Source organism: Mobula hypostoma, chromosome 4 (genome assembly GCF_963921235.1).
Source record: "Mobula hypostoma chromosome 4, sMobHyp1.1, whole genome shotgun sequence".
In the NCBI taxonomy this organism is placed as follows: Eukaryota; Metazoa; Chordata; class Chondrichthyes; order Myliobatiformes; family Myliobatidae; genus Mobula; species Mobula hypostoma.
In genome coordinates, this window is record NC_086100.1 from 730,919 (window position 1) to 745,238 (window position 14,320).

Here is a 14,320-nt window from a genome sequence, read left to right on the forward strand (position 1 = left end):
ATAGAGTGGATAGCCAGCGCCTCTTCCCCAGGGCACCACCGCTGAATACAAGAGGACATGGCTTCAAGGTGAGGGGTGGGAAGTTCAAGGGGAATATTAGAGGAAGGTTTTTTACTCAGAGAGTGGTTGGTGCGAGGAATGCACTGCCTGAGTCGGTGGTGGAGGCGGATACACTAGTGAAGTTTAGGAGACTACTAGATAGGTATATGGAGGAATTTAAGGTGGGGGCTTATATGGGAGGCAGGGTTTGAGGTTCAGCACAACATTGTGGGCCGAAGGAACTGTACTGTGCTGTACTATTCTATGTTCTATGTATGTATGTTATTTGATTCTGCGCTTCCTGCCCCCTGGAGTACAAATGAGGGGAAACTTCTTCATTTAGAGCGTTGTTGGAGTGTGGAACAAATCACCCGTGCAAGTGGTGCATGTGAGCTCGATTTCAATGCTTAAGAAAAGTTTTGATAGGTTCATGGATAATAGGGATATGGAGGGCTTTGGTCCTGGTGCAGGTCGATGGGAGTCGGCTGTTTAAATGATTCGGCACTGACTAGATAGGCTGAAGGGCCTGTTTCTCTGCTGGACTTTTCTATGACTTTATAAGACAGTAGCAAAATACAGTCACACAAAAAATAATAATCTAGCCCAAGTCCCTGAAGGATATATCCCGTAGATTGATAGTGCATCAATGTGATTACAATAACAAACGTACCTCCATAAGTGTCTCAGGAATCGATTGCAGGAACTGTTTGCCCCATCCACTAACTATCACCATGTCACCTTCAAAACAAAACCAGATAATGCAGAATTTCAGTACCTCAAACAGATTAAGCAAGGGCAGTTGGTCAGAGAACCAACTGTCAAGTCCGCATCTGAGTAGGAATGTGACGCTGCTATACTTCACCAGCGTACGTCTGCTGAAGGAAAGAGCACAGAACATTCTTGGAGACAGAACCATTTTACATTGCTAGGGGAGAAAGCTTTTTGCACAGACATACAAAATGCAGGAGAATCTCAACAGGTCAGGCAGCATCTGTGGAGAGAAATAAACAGATCCTTCATTAAGTGTTTGTGATTTGCTGACGGAAGAAAAGGTGCTCATGGAAGCAAAACATTAATCCACATTGTTGTGTCTGTGCATAACTACATATTGATTAAATGAAAGCATGCATGTGGGAGATAGGTTTAACTGGTTATTGCAATGAGAGAGAAAGAGAGCGAACAATATGCATGCACAGACAACAGATCGATATGTAGTGCTAAGAGGGGGTCATTGCTCTAAAAGAAATAGATCCAAACATTACACTTTCTCGTCCTTCATATCAATGGACTATAAAACTGTATATGTACAAAACATTCAATTTCCCTTTCACAACCCATATTCCAAACAAACATGCTTTCACAATAACAGACCATAACAATTTCACAGTTCTAAAGGTTCAGTCTTTCGGATGGCACTCTATTTCTTTCAGGATAGCACTTCTGGGCCTGTGGAGCGGCATTAGTTTTATATAGAACATAGAATAGTACAGCACATTACAGGCCCTTCAGCCCACAATGTTGTGCCGACCCTCAAACCCTGCCTCCCATATAACCTCCCACCTTAAATTCCTCCATATACTTGTCTAGTAGTCTCTTAAATTTCACTAGTGTATCTGCCTCCACCACTGACTCAGGCAGTGCATTCCAGGTGCCAACCACTCTCTGAGTAAAAAACCTTTCTCTAATATCCCCCTTGAACTTCCCACCCCTTACCTTAAAGACATGTCCTTTTGTATTGAGCAGTGGTGCCCTGGGGAAGAGGCACTGGCTATCCACTCTATCTATTCCTCTTATTATCTTGTACACCTCTGCAATGTCTCCTCTCATCCTCCTTCTCTCCAAAGAGTAAAGCCCTAGCTCCCTTAATCTCTGATCATAATGCATACTCCCTAAACCAGGCAGCATCCTGGTAAATCTCCTCTGTACACTTTCCAATGCTTCCACATCCTGTTTTGACAGGTAACTTGTCTAAGATAGCGTTCTCGGTTTCCGGTGTCATGTTGCTGTCAATGACATGATCATCACTGAGAGGTAAGCCTGTAATGTGCTCATCTTGTTGGATGCAATCGACTCGGGTGTGTTCTTCAGTTGAAAAGAATCAGAGCCATCAAACGTTCCTCGTATGATAACCCTTTCATTCCTAGAATCATCCTTGTGAACCTCCTCTTGATCCTCTCCAGTGCAAGCACATCATTTCTAAGATGCACAGTCGACGTTTCAGGCCGAGACCCTTCGTCAGGACTAATTGAAAGAAGAGCTCATAGGAGATTTGAAAGTGGGAGGGGGAGGGAGAGATCCAAAATGATAGGAGAAGACAGAAGGGGGAGGGATGGAGCCAAGAGCTGGACAGGTGATTGGCAAAAGGTATATGAGAGGATCATGGGACAGGAGGCCCGGGGAGAAGGAAAAGGGGGAGGGGGGGAAACTTGTATGTTTGATTGCTCTGGACATGTACGATAAGACCGTAATAACATAAGACATAGGAGCAGAATTTGGCCATTCAGTCCATCGAGTCTGGTCGCTATTCCATCAAGACTGATCAGGGATCCCAGCCAACCCCATACACTTGCCTCCTGGCCATATCCTTTGGTACCCTGACTGAGCAGAAAAACCAGAGGATGGGCAAGGGGTATAGTCAGAGGGACAGAGGGAGCAAAAGGAGAGTGAGAGAAAGAATGTGTGTATATAAATAACGGATGGGGTACGAGGGGGAGGTGGGGCATTAGCGGAAGTTAGAGAAGTCAATGTTCATGCCATCAGGTTGGAGGCTACCCAGACAGAATATAAGGTGTTGTTCCTCCAACCTGAGTGTGGAGGATCTATCTGCTCAGGGGATCTCCCATCCACTGCTACCAACCTTATAGTTCCCACACCTCGCACTTCCCGTTTCTATCTCCTACCCAAGATCCACAAAACTGCCTGTCCTGGCAGACCTATTGTCTCAGCTTGCTCCTGCCCCACTGAACTCGTTTCTGCATACCTCGATACAGTTTTATCCCCCCTTGTTCAATCCCTTCCTACCTATGTTCGTGACACTTCTCACGCTCTTAAACATTTCGATGATTTTAAGTTCCCTGGCCCCCACCACTTTATTTTCACCATGGATGTCCAGTCCCTATATACTTCCATCCCCCATCAGGAAGGTCTCAAAGTTCTCCGCTTCTTTTTGGATTCCAGACCTAATCAGTTCCCCTCTACCACCACTCTGCTCCGTCTAGTGGAATTAGTCCTTACTCTTAGTAATTTCTCCTTTGGCTCCTCCCACTTCCTCCAAACTAAAGGTGTAGCTATGGGCACCCACATGGGTCCGAGCTATGCCTGCCTTTTTGTTGGCTTTATGGAACAATCTATGTTCCGAACCTATTCTGGCATCTGTCCCCCACTTTTCCTTCGCTACATCGACGACTGCATTGGCGCTGCTTCCTGCACGCATGCTGAGCTCGTTGACTTTATTAACTTTGCCTCCAACTTTCACCCTGCCCTCAAGTTTACCTGGTCCATTTCTGACACCTCCCTCCCCTTTCTAGATCTTTCTGTCTCTATCTCTGGAGACAGCTTATCTACTGATGTCTACTATAAGCCTACTGACTCACACAGCTATCTGGACTATTCCTCTTCTCATCCTGTCTCTTGCAAAAATGCCATCCCCTTCTCGCAATTCCTCCGTCTCCGCCACATCTGCTCTCAGGATGAGGCTTTTCATTCCAGGACGAAGGAAATGTCCTCCTTTTTTTAAAGAAAGGGGCTTCCCTTCCCTTCCTCCACCATCAACTCTGTTCTCAAACGCATCTCCCCCATTTCACACACATCTGCTATAACTCCATCCTCCCGCCACTCCACTAGGAATAGGGTTCCCCTGGTCCTCACCTACCACCCCACTAGCCTCTGGGTCCAACATATTATTCTCCGTAACTTTTGCCACCTCCAACGGGATCCCATCACTAAACACATCTTTTCCTTCCCCCTCTCTCTGCTTTCTGCAGGGATCGCTCCCTACGCGACTCCCTTGTCCATTCGTCCCCCCCCTTCCCTCCCCACTGATCTCCCTCCTGGCACTTATCCATGTAAGCGGAACAAGTGCTAGACATGCCCTTACACTTCCTCCCTCACTACCATTCAGAGCCCCAGACAGTCCTTCCAGGTGAGGCAACACTTCACCTGTGAGTCGGCTGGGGTGATATACCGCGTCCGGTGCTCCCGATGTGGCCTTCTATATATTGGCCAGACCCGACGCAGACTGGGAGATCGTTTTGCTGAACACCTACGCTCTGTCCGCCAGAGTAAGCAGGATCCCCCAGTGGCCACACATTTTAATTCCACATCCCATTCCCGTTCTGACATGTCTATCCACGACCTCCTCTACTGTAAAGATGAAGCCACAGTCAGGTTGGAGAAACAACATCTTATATTCCGTCTGGGTAGCCTCCAACCTGATGGCATGAACATTAACTTCTCAAACTTCCGCTAATGCCCCACCTTCCCCTTGTACCCCATCCGTTATTTACATACACACATTCTTTCTCTCACTCTCCTTTTTCTCCCCGTCCCTCTGACTATACCCCTTGCCCATCCTCTGGTTTCCCCTCCCCCACTTTTCCTTCTCCCTGGGCCTCCTGTCCCATGATCCTCTCATATCCCTTTTGCCGATCACCTGTCCAGCTCTTGGCTCCATCCCTCCCCCTCCTGTCTTCTCCTATCGTTTTGGATCTCCCTCTTCCCCTCCCACTTTGAAATCTCTTACTAGCTCTTCCTTCAGTTAGTCCTGACGAAGGGTCTCGGCCTGAAACGTCGACTGTACCTCCTCCTAGAGATGCTGCCTGACCTGCTGCGTTCACCAGCAACTTTGATATGTGTTGCAGCCACTGCTTTATCCATGTTAGAATCCATTCTGCAAAGCCATGGGCTCATAGCTTGTTAAGCAGCCTCATGTCTGGCACCTTTTCAAAGGCTTTCTGAAAATCCATGTACACATCAACTGATTCTCTTTTGTCTTTCCTGCTTGTTATTTCTTCAAAAACATTCCAACAGATTTGTCAGGCAAGATTTGCCCTTGAGGAAACCATGCTGACTACAGCCTATTCTATCATGTGCCTCCAAGTACCCTGAGACCTCATCCTTAATAATCAACTCCAAGATCTTCTCCTCCATTGAGGTCCAACTAACTGGCCTACAGTTTCCTTTCTTCTGCCTCGCTCCCTTCTTGAAGTGACATTTGCAATTTTCCAGTCTTCCAAAACCATTCCAGAATCTAGTGATTCTTGAAAGATCATTCCTAATGCCTCCACAATCTCTTCATCCACCTTTTTCTGAACCCTGGGGTGTAACACCATTTAGTCCAGGTGACTTATCTACATTCAAACCTTTCAGTTTCCCAAGTACCTTCTCTCGAATTATGGTAACTTCAAACGCTTTATGCCTCTGACACCTGCAACTTCTACCATACTGTTGCTGTCTTCCACAGTGAAGTAAGGCGTAAAATACTTATTCAGTTCATCTTCAGCATCTTTTTCCAGCTGTCCGTTATCTACTCTAGCCTCCCTTTTACACTTTATGGATCTGAAGGAACTTTTGGTATCATCTTTAATATTACTTGCTTACTTACATATTCCATCTTTCTGAACGACTATTTGAGATCATAAGATATCGGAGCAAAAGTAGGTGATTCAGCCATTGAGTCTGCTCCACCATTCTATCATGGGTTGATCCAATTCTTCCAGTCATCCCCACTCCCCTGTGTTCTTCCCATACCCTTTGATGCCCTGGCTAATCAAGAAACTATCCATCTCTGCCTTAAATGCACCCAATGACTTGGCCTCCACAGCCATTCGTGGCAACCAGTTCCATAGATTTTTCACCTTCTGACTAAAGTAATTTCTCCGTATCTCTGTTCGAAATCGAAGTCCTTCAATCCTGAAGTCTTGCCCTCTTGTCCTAGACTCCCAAACCATGGGAAATAACTTTGCCATATCTAATCTGTTCAGGCCTTTTAACATTCGGGATGCTTCTATAAGATCCCCCCTCATTCTCCTGAACTCCAGGGAATACAGCCCAAGAGCTGCCAGATATTCCTCATATGGTAACCCTTTCATTCCTGGAATCATTCTTGTGAATCTTCTCTGAACCCTCTGCAATGTCAGTATATCCTTTCTAAAATAAGGAGCCCAAAACTGCACACAATACTCCAAGTGTGGTCTCATGAGTGCCTTATAGAGCCTCAACATCACATCCCTGCTCTTATATTCTATACCTCTAGAAATGAATGCCAACATTGCATTCGCCTTCTTCACCATCAGCTCAACCTCAGAGGTTAACTTTAGGTTATCCTGTATATGGTCTCCCAAGTCCCTTTGCATCTCTGCATTTTGAATTCTCTCCCCATCTAAATAATAGTCTGCCCCTTTATTTCTTCCACCAAAGTGCATTACCATACACTTTCCAGCATTGTATTTCATTTGCCATTGCTTTGTCTTTTCCCCTAAACTATCTAAGTCTCACTGCAAGTTCTGTTTCCTCAGCACTACCCACTCCTCCATCTATCTTTGTATCATCAGCAAATTTAGCCACAAATCCAGTAATCCCATAGTCCAAATCATTGACATACATCGTAAAAAGCAGTGGTCCCAACACTGACCCCTGTGGAACTCCAGTGGAACTGGCAGGCAGCCAGAATAAGATCCCTTTATTCCCACTCTCTGTGTTCTGCTGACCAGCCAATGCTCCACCCATGCCAGTAACTTCCCTGTAATTCCATAGGCTCTTATCTTGCTACGCAGCCTCTTGTCAAAGGCCTTCTGAAAATCCAAGTACACCACATCTACTGCATCTCCTTTGTCTACCCTGCTTGTAACTTCCTCAAAAAATTGTAGTAGATTAGTCAGGCAGGATTTTCCTTTCAGGAAACCATGCTGGCTTTGGCCTCTCTTGTCATGTGCTTCCAGGTACTCCGCAATCTCATCCCTAACTCTTCGGTATTCACCAATGAGAGGGAACTTGATGATGGTGAGGACAATATGAGTGAGGTTGATGTTCTGGAGCATGTTGATATTAAGGGAGAGGAGGTGTTGTTGTTAAAATACATTAGGATGGATAAGTCCCCGAGGCCTGACGGAATATTCCCCAGGCTGCTCCACGAGGCAAGGGAAGAGATTGCTGAGCCTCTGGCTAGGATCTTTAAGTCCTCGTTGTCCACGGGAATGGTACTGGAGGATTGGAGGGAGGTGAATGTTGTCCCATTGCTCAAATAAGGTAGTAGGGATAGTCCGGGTAATTATAGACCAGTGAGCCTTACATCAGTGGTGGGAAAGCTGTTGGAAAAGATTCTTAGAGATAGGATCTCTGGGCATTTAGAGAATCATGGTCTGATCAGGGACAGTCAGCATGGCTTTGTGAAGGGCAGATCATGCCTAACAAGCCTGATAGAGTCCTTTGAGGAGGTGACCAGGCATATAGATGAGGGTAGTGCAGTGGATGTGATCTATATGGATTTTAGTAAGGCATTTGACAAGGTTCCACATGGTAGGCTTATTCAGAAAATCAGAAGGCATGGGATCCAGGGAAGTTTGGCCAGGTGGATTCAGAATTGGATTGCCTGCAGAAGGCAGAGGGAGGTGGTGGAGAGAGTACATTCAGATTGGAGGATTGTGTCCAGTGGTGTCCCACAAGGATCTGTTCTGGGACCTCTACTTTTTGTGGTTTTTATTAACGACCTGGATGTGGGGGTAGAAGGGTGGGTTGGCAAGTTTACAGATGACATAAAGGTTGGTGGTGTTGTAGATAGTGTAGAGGATTGTTGAAGATTGCAGAGCGACATTGATAGGATGCAGAAGTGGGCTAAGAAGTGGCAGATGGAGTTCAACCAGGAGAAGTGTGAGGTGGTACACTTTGGAAGGACTAACTCCCAAGGCAGAGTACAAAGTAAATGGCAGGATACTTGGTAGTGTGGAAGAACAGAGGGATCTGGGGGTACATGTCCACAGTACCCTGCAAGTTGCCCCACAGGTGGATAGTGCAGTTAAGAAAGGTTATGGGGTGTTAGCTTTCATAAGTCGAGGGATAGAGTTTAAGAGTCGCGATGTAATGATGCAGCTCTATAAAAGTCTGGTTAGGCCACACTTGGAGTACTGTGTCCAGTTCTGGTCGCCTCACTATAGGAAGGATGTGGAAGCATTGGAAAGGGTACAGAGGAGATTTACCAGGTTGCTGCCTGGTTTAGAGAGTATGCATTATGGTCAGACATTAAGGGAGCTAGTGCTTTACTCTTTGGAGAGAAGGAGGATGAGAGGAGACATGATAGAGATGTACAAGTTATTAAGAGGAATAGATAGAGTGGATAGCCAGCGCCTCTTCCCCAGGGCACCACTGCTCAATACAAGAGGACATGGCTTTAAGGTAAGGGGTGGAAGTTCAAGGGGGATATTAGAGGAAGGTTTTTTACTCAGAGAGTGGTTGGTGCGCGGAATGCACTGCCTGAGTCAGTGGTGGAGGCAGATACACTAGTGAAGTTTAAGAGACTACTGGACAGGTATATGGAGGAATTTAAGGTGGGGGCTTATATGGGAGGCCGGGTTTGAGGGTTGGCACAACATTCTGGGCCGAAGGGCCTGTACTGTGCTGGACTATTCTATGTTGTATGTTCTATGTTCTGACTGCCTCCCACCTTCTTAATTAGCGGAGTAACATTTGCAATTTTCCAGTCATTCGGTACAATGCCAGAATCTATCAATACTTGAAAGGTCATTGTTAATGCCCCTGCAATCTCTCCAGTTACTTCCTTCAGAACCCGAGGGTGCATTCCATCAGGTCCAGGAGATTCATCCACCTTCAGACCATTAAGCTTCCTGAGCACCTTCTCACTCATAATTTTCACTGCACCTACTTCACTCTCCTAACACTCTTGAATGTCCAGTATAAATGCAGATGTCTTCCACTGTGAAGACTGATGCAAAATACACATTCAGTTCCTCTGCCATCTCTGCATCTCTCATTACAGTATCTCCAGCGTCATTTTGTACTGTCCTATATCTACCCTCAACTCTCTTTTACGCTTTATATACTTAAAAAAGCTTTTCATATCTTCTTTGATATTAGTCACCAGCTTCCTTTCATAATTCATCTTTTGCTTCCTAATGACCTTCTTAGTTTCCTTCTGCAAGTTTTGAAAAGCTTCCCAATCCCCTATCTTCCCGCTGGTTTTGGTTTCCTTGTATGCCCTCTCTTTTGCTTTTACTTTGGCTCTGACTTAACTTGTCAGCCACGGTAGTGTCCTTCTTCCATTTGAAAATTTCTTACTTGCCAATCTGTAGCTAAATTTCAAGATCGTCCATTTTATTTCTTATGCTGTGTGCATTCAGCAGTATTTGTTGCTTTCTGTTGTAAATCTTCCCACTGGCTGTGATTATGCTTCATCTCTTGCCTGTCCTTCCTATCATCTCAGTTGCACGCTATCTTTTTCAGTTGTCTTCTGTTGGATTTTAAAAACTCAGAATCAGAATCAGAATCAGGTTTATTATCACCAGTATGTGACACGAAATTTGTTAACTTAGCGGCAGTAGTTCAATGCAATACATAATCCACCAGAGCAAAAAAATAATAAATAAACAAGGAAATCAATGACATATATTAAATAGATTTTAAAAATGTGCAAAAACAGAAATATGGTACATTAAAAAAAAGCGAGGTGGTATCCAAAGATTCAGTGTCCATTTAGGGATCGGATGGCAGGTCAGATGGCTGTTCCTGAATCACTGAGTTTGTGCCTTTAGGCTTCTGTACCTCCTACCTGATGGTAACAGTGAGAAAAGGGCATGCCCTGGGTGCTGGAGGTCTTTAATAATGGACACTGCCTTTCTGAGACACTGCTCCCTAAAGACGTCTTGGGTACTTTGTAGGTTAGTACCCAAGATGGAGCTGACTAGATTTACAACCCTCTGCAGCTTCTTTCAGTCCTGTGCAGTAACCCCTCCATACTAGACAGTGATGCAGTCTGTCAGGATGCTCTCCACAGTACAATTAAAGAAGTTTTTGAGTGTATTTGATGACATGCCAAATCTCTTCAAACTCCTAATAAAGTATAGTTGCTGTCTTGCCTTATTTATAACTACATCAATATCTTGGGACCAGGTTAGATCCTCAGAGATCTTGACACCCAGGAATTTGAAGGTGCTCATTCTCTCCACTTCTGATCTCTCTATGAGGATTGGTATGTGTTCCTTTGTCTTACCCTTCCTGAAGTCCGCAATCAGCTCGTTCGTCTTACTGATGTTGAGTGCCATACTGATGTTGTAGCTGCGGTCCCACTCCACTAGTTGGCATATCTCACTCCTGTATGCCCTCCCGTCACCACCTGAGATTCTACCAACAATGGTTGTATCATCAGCAAATTTATAGGTGGTATTTGAGCTAGGCCTAGCCACACAGTCATGTGTATATAGAGAGTAAAGCAATGGGCTAAGCACACACCCCTGAGGTGCGCCAATGTTGATTGTCAGCGAGGAGGATATGTTATCATCAATCCGCACAGACTGTGGTCTTCCGGTTAAGAAGTTGAGGAACCAATTGCAGAGGGAAGTACAGAGGACCAGGTTCTACAACTTCCCAATCAGGATTGTGGGAATGATGGTATTAAATGCGAGCTATAGTCGATGAACAGCATCCTGACGTAGGTGTTTGTGTTGTCCAGGTGGTCTAAAGCTGCGTGGACAGCCACTGAGATTGCATCTGCCATTGACCTATTGTGGCGATAGGAAAATTGCAATGGATCCAGGTCCTTGCTGAGGCAGGAGTTCAGTCTAGTCACGACCAACCTCTCAAAGCATTTCATCACTGTCGATGTGCTACCGGGCGATAGTCATTAAGTCAGCCTACATTATTCTTCTCAGGCACTCATATAGTTGATAAAGGATAACTTCCTAATCCTCTAACCTCCCACTAACTTTGCTCTATTAATACCCCTCTCTTTAGGTTTTACGTAGGCTTTGACTTCTCTTGTTCGCCACGGTTGTGTTATCTTTCCTTTAGAATACCTTTTCCCCTTTTGGTATGTATACGAGGGGTGATTGATACATTCGTGGCCTAAGGTGGAAAGAGATGAGTTATAGCTCTTGTAACATGCACATGAAGTTCCACTCTTTGAGTGATTATGCAGAAAGTTTGAGGTTAATAACTCATCAGGGGTGATTGATAAGTTTGTGGCCTAAGGTAGAAGGAGATGAGTTATTAACTTCAAACTTTCTGCATAATCACTCACAGAGTTGAAGTCTTTGCAGAGAACTCTAGTGCAGAGAAATCAGCATTATATAGTTCACTGATCTTACAGGCTGAGTTACCTGTATGTAGATTGGCATCACCTAGACCACTGACCCAAAAGGTTGAGATACCTGTATGTAAAATTGAAGTGGCGTTCTCCAGCAGACAGATCAGTGCCAATCAGTCCACTGAGCCCATAGGCTGTCTTACTTCTATGTTACGTTGATGTGAATTTCTCTGGACGAAAGACTGGCATCGCTTAGGCCACTGATCCCATAGGCTGAGTTACCTGAACGTAATAGTGAAGTGAAATTCTCCATCAGAAAGACTGGCATCTTACACCATCTGCTGAGTTACTCGTATGTAACATTGAAATTGACTTTACTGGCAGACAGATCGGCATCGTAAAGTCCACTAGCCCCAAAGGCTGAGTTACCTGTAAGTAACGTTGATGGCAACGCATCATCATCACATAGTCCACAGATCTCATCAGCTGAGTTACCTGACTGAAACACTCAGGTGGAATTCTCCATGTGGCAAATGAGCAGCACATCATCCACTGACCTCCTAGGCTGATTTCCCCGTATGTAGTGTGTTAAGTGGAATACTCCAGCAGAGAGATTGACTTCCATGGGCCATGACTCCTAGGCTGAGTTACCTCGTCATAAATTTGAAGTGCAGTCCTCTGGCTGACAGTTTGGCATTATAGAGTGCACTCACTCTATAGGCTGAGTTAACTGTATGTAATATTGATGGCAGACAGATTAACAATCATAAAGTCCACTGGTACCACAAGTTGATTTACCTGTATGTAACGTTGAGTCAAATTCAATGGCAGATACATAGGCAAAGGGATTGGCAGCACACACTCCACTGACCCAATAGGCTTAGCTCCCTGTATGTAATGTTGAATTCTCCGCCAGACGGATCGGAATAATGTATGTAGAACACTTACCCCAAAGGCTGTATTACATGCACATAATGTGAAGTGTAGCTCTCCAGCACACAGATTAGCATCACATAGCCCACGGAGCTCATATGCTGAGTTACCTGTGCACAACAAAGTGGAGCAGTCTGGCAGACAGATAGGCATCACATAGTCCACACACTCACACACTGAGTTACCGGTATGTAATGCTAACAACACAAGGATGAGTATCACCTGGTACACTGACCCCACCAGCTGAGATATTTGGCTGTTGTACGCATCACTGAATCGTGGCTGAAAGACTAAGGCCAGGAGCTTAATATCCAAGGATACACATTGCTTCAAAAGGATAGGGAAGAAGGCAAAGTGGGTGGCGTTGCTATGTTGATAAAAAAAATTAATTAAATCATTGGAAATAGGTGACATAGGTGTTGAATCATTATGGATAGAGCTAAGGAAGTGCAAGGGTACAAAGACCCTGATGGGAGTTGTATACACACTCCAAAACAGTAGTAAGGATGTGGCCTACAAATTACAACAGCACATAGAAAATGCATGTCAAAAGGGGCAATGTTACAAGAGTCATGCAGGACTTCAATATGCGGGTAGACTGGGAAAATCAGGTTGGTGCTGGATTACACGAGGGTGAATTTCTGGAGTGCATACAATATGACTTTTTAGAGCAGCTCAGGGTTGAGCCCACTAGAGGATCAGCTATTCTGGATTGGGTGTTGTGTAATGAACCAGAATTGATTAGAGAGCTTAAGGTATAAAGACCCCTAGGGGAAGTGATCATAATATGACTGAGTTCACCTTGAAATTTGAGAAGAAGAAGCTGAAGTCAGATGTATCAGTATTACAGTGGAGTAAAGGGAATCACAGAGACAGGAGAGGAGTTGGCCAGAAGTGATTGGAAAAGAACACTGGCAAGAATGATGGCAGCGCAGCTACAACTGGAATTTCTGGAAGCAAGTCGGAAGGCACAGGAGATATATATATCCCAAAGAGGAAGATGTATTCTAAAGGAAAATTGACACAACCATGGCTAACAAGAGACATCAAAGCCAACATAAAAGCCAAAGAGAGGACAAATAATAGAAGAAAAATTAATGGGAAGTTAAGAGGATTGGGAGCTTTTAAATACCAACAGAAGGCAACTAAAAAAGTCATTAAGGAGGTAAAGATGGAATATAAAAGTAAGCTTGCCAATAATATTAAAGGGGATATCAAAAGTTTCTTCAGATACAGTTGAAGTCAGAAGTTTACATACACTTTAGCCAAATACATTTAAACTCAGTTTTTCACAATTCCTGACATTTAATCCTCAAAATCATTTCCTGTCTTAGGTCAGTTAGGATCACTACTTTGTTTTAAGAATGTGAAATGTCAGAATAATAGTAGAGAGTATTATTTATTTCAGTTTTTATTTCTTTCATCACTTTTCCAGTGGGTCAGAAGTTTACATACACTTTGTTAGTATTTGGAAGCATTGCCTTTAAATTGTTTAACTTGGGTCAACCGTTTTAGGTAGCCTTCCACAAGCTTCTCACAGTAAGTTGCTGGAATTTTCTTCCATTCCTCCAGACAGAACTGGTGTAACTGAGTCAGGTTTGTAGGCCTCCTTGCTTGCACATGCTTTTTCAGTTCTGCCCACAAATTTTCTATCAGATTGAGGTCAGAAAATGATGTCAAGTCTGGTTCATCTTTATAGACAAAAAAGATATTGAGGACAGCTTTATAGAGCGGGCATCAGAGGAGTGGGCGATGGAGTAGAGGGAGAAGAGTAGGAGTTTGTTGGCTCAATGGGGCTTCGGCGATAACCGGTTGAGGCAAGGTAATTTATTTGTGGAGAATAGGAATAGGAAGTATGTCTGTGAGGCCGGTGTTCTGTACTGGGTGTCAGATGTGGGATGTCTGGAAGACTCCCGGCCTCCCGAACGGCCACATCTGTGCCAGGTGCGTCGAGCTGCAGCTCCTAAGGGACCGGGTTAGAGAACTGTAGCTGCATCTCGATAACCTTCGTCTGGTCAGGAAAAGTGAGGAGATAATAGAGAGGAACTATAGGCAGGTAGTCACACCGGGGCCTTGGGAGACAGTGGGTAACAGCCA

The 14,320-nt window shown here is 44.6% G+C and overlaps 1 protein-coding gene across 2 annotated transcripts in view; it reads right to left on the reverse strand.

Annotated features, from left to right (window-relative positions):
- Window positions 1-14,320, reverse strand: part of mynn (myoneurin) — a 467,776-nt gene that overhangs the window by 200,908 nt on the left and 252,548 nt on the right. For both annotated transcript variants that reach the window (XM_063045227.1, XM_063045225.1), the window contains one exon: window positions 710-777. Coding sequence is in view for 1 of the 2 variants with exons in the window: in XM_063045225.1 (XP_062901295.1) it covers window positions 710-777 (68 nt within the window). In the remaining variant the exon portion in view is untranslated. The remainder of the gene's footprint in view (window positions 1-709; window positions 778-14,320) is intronic.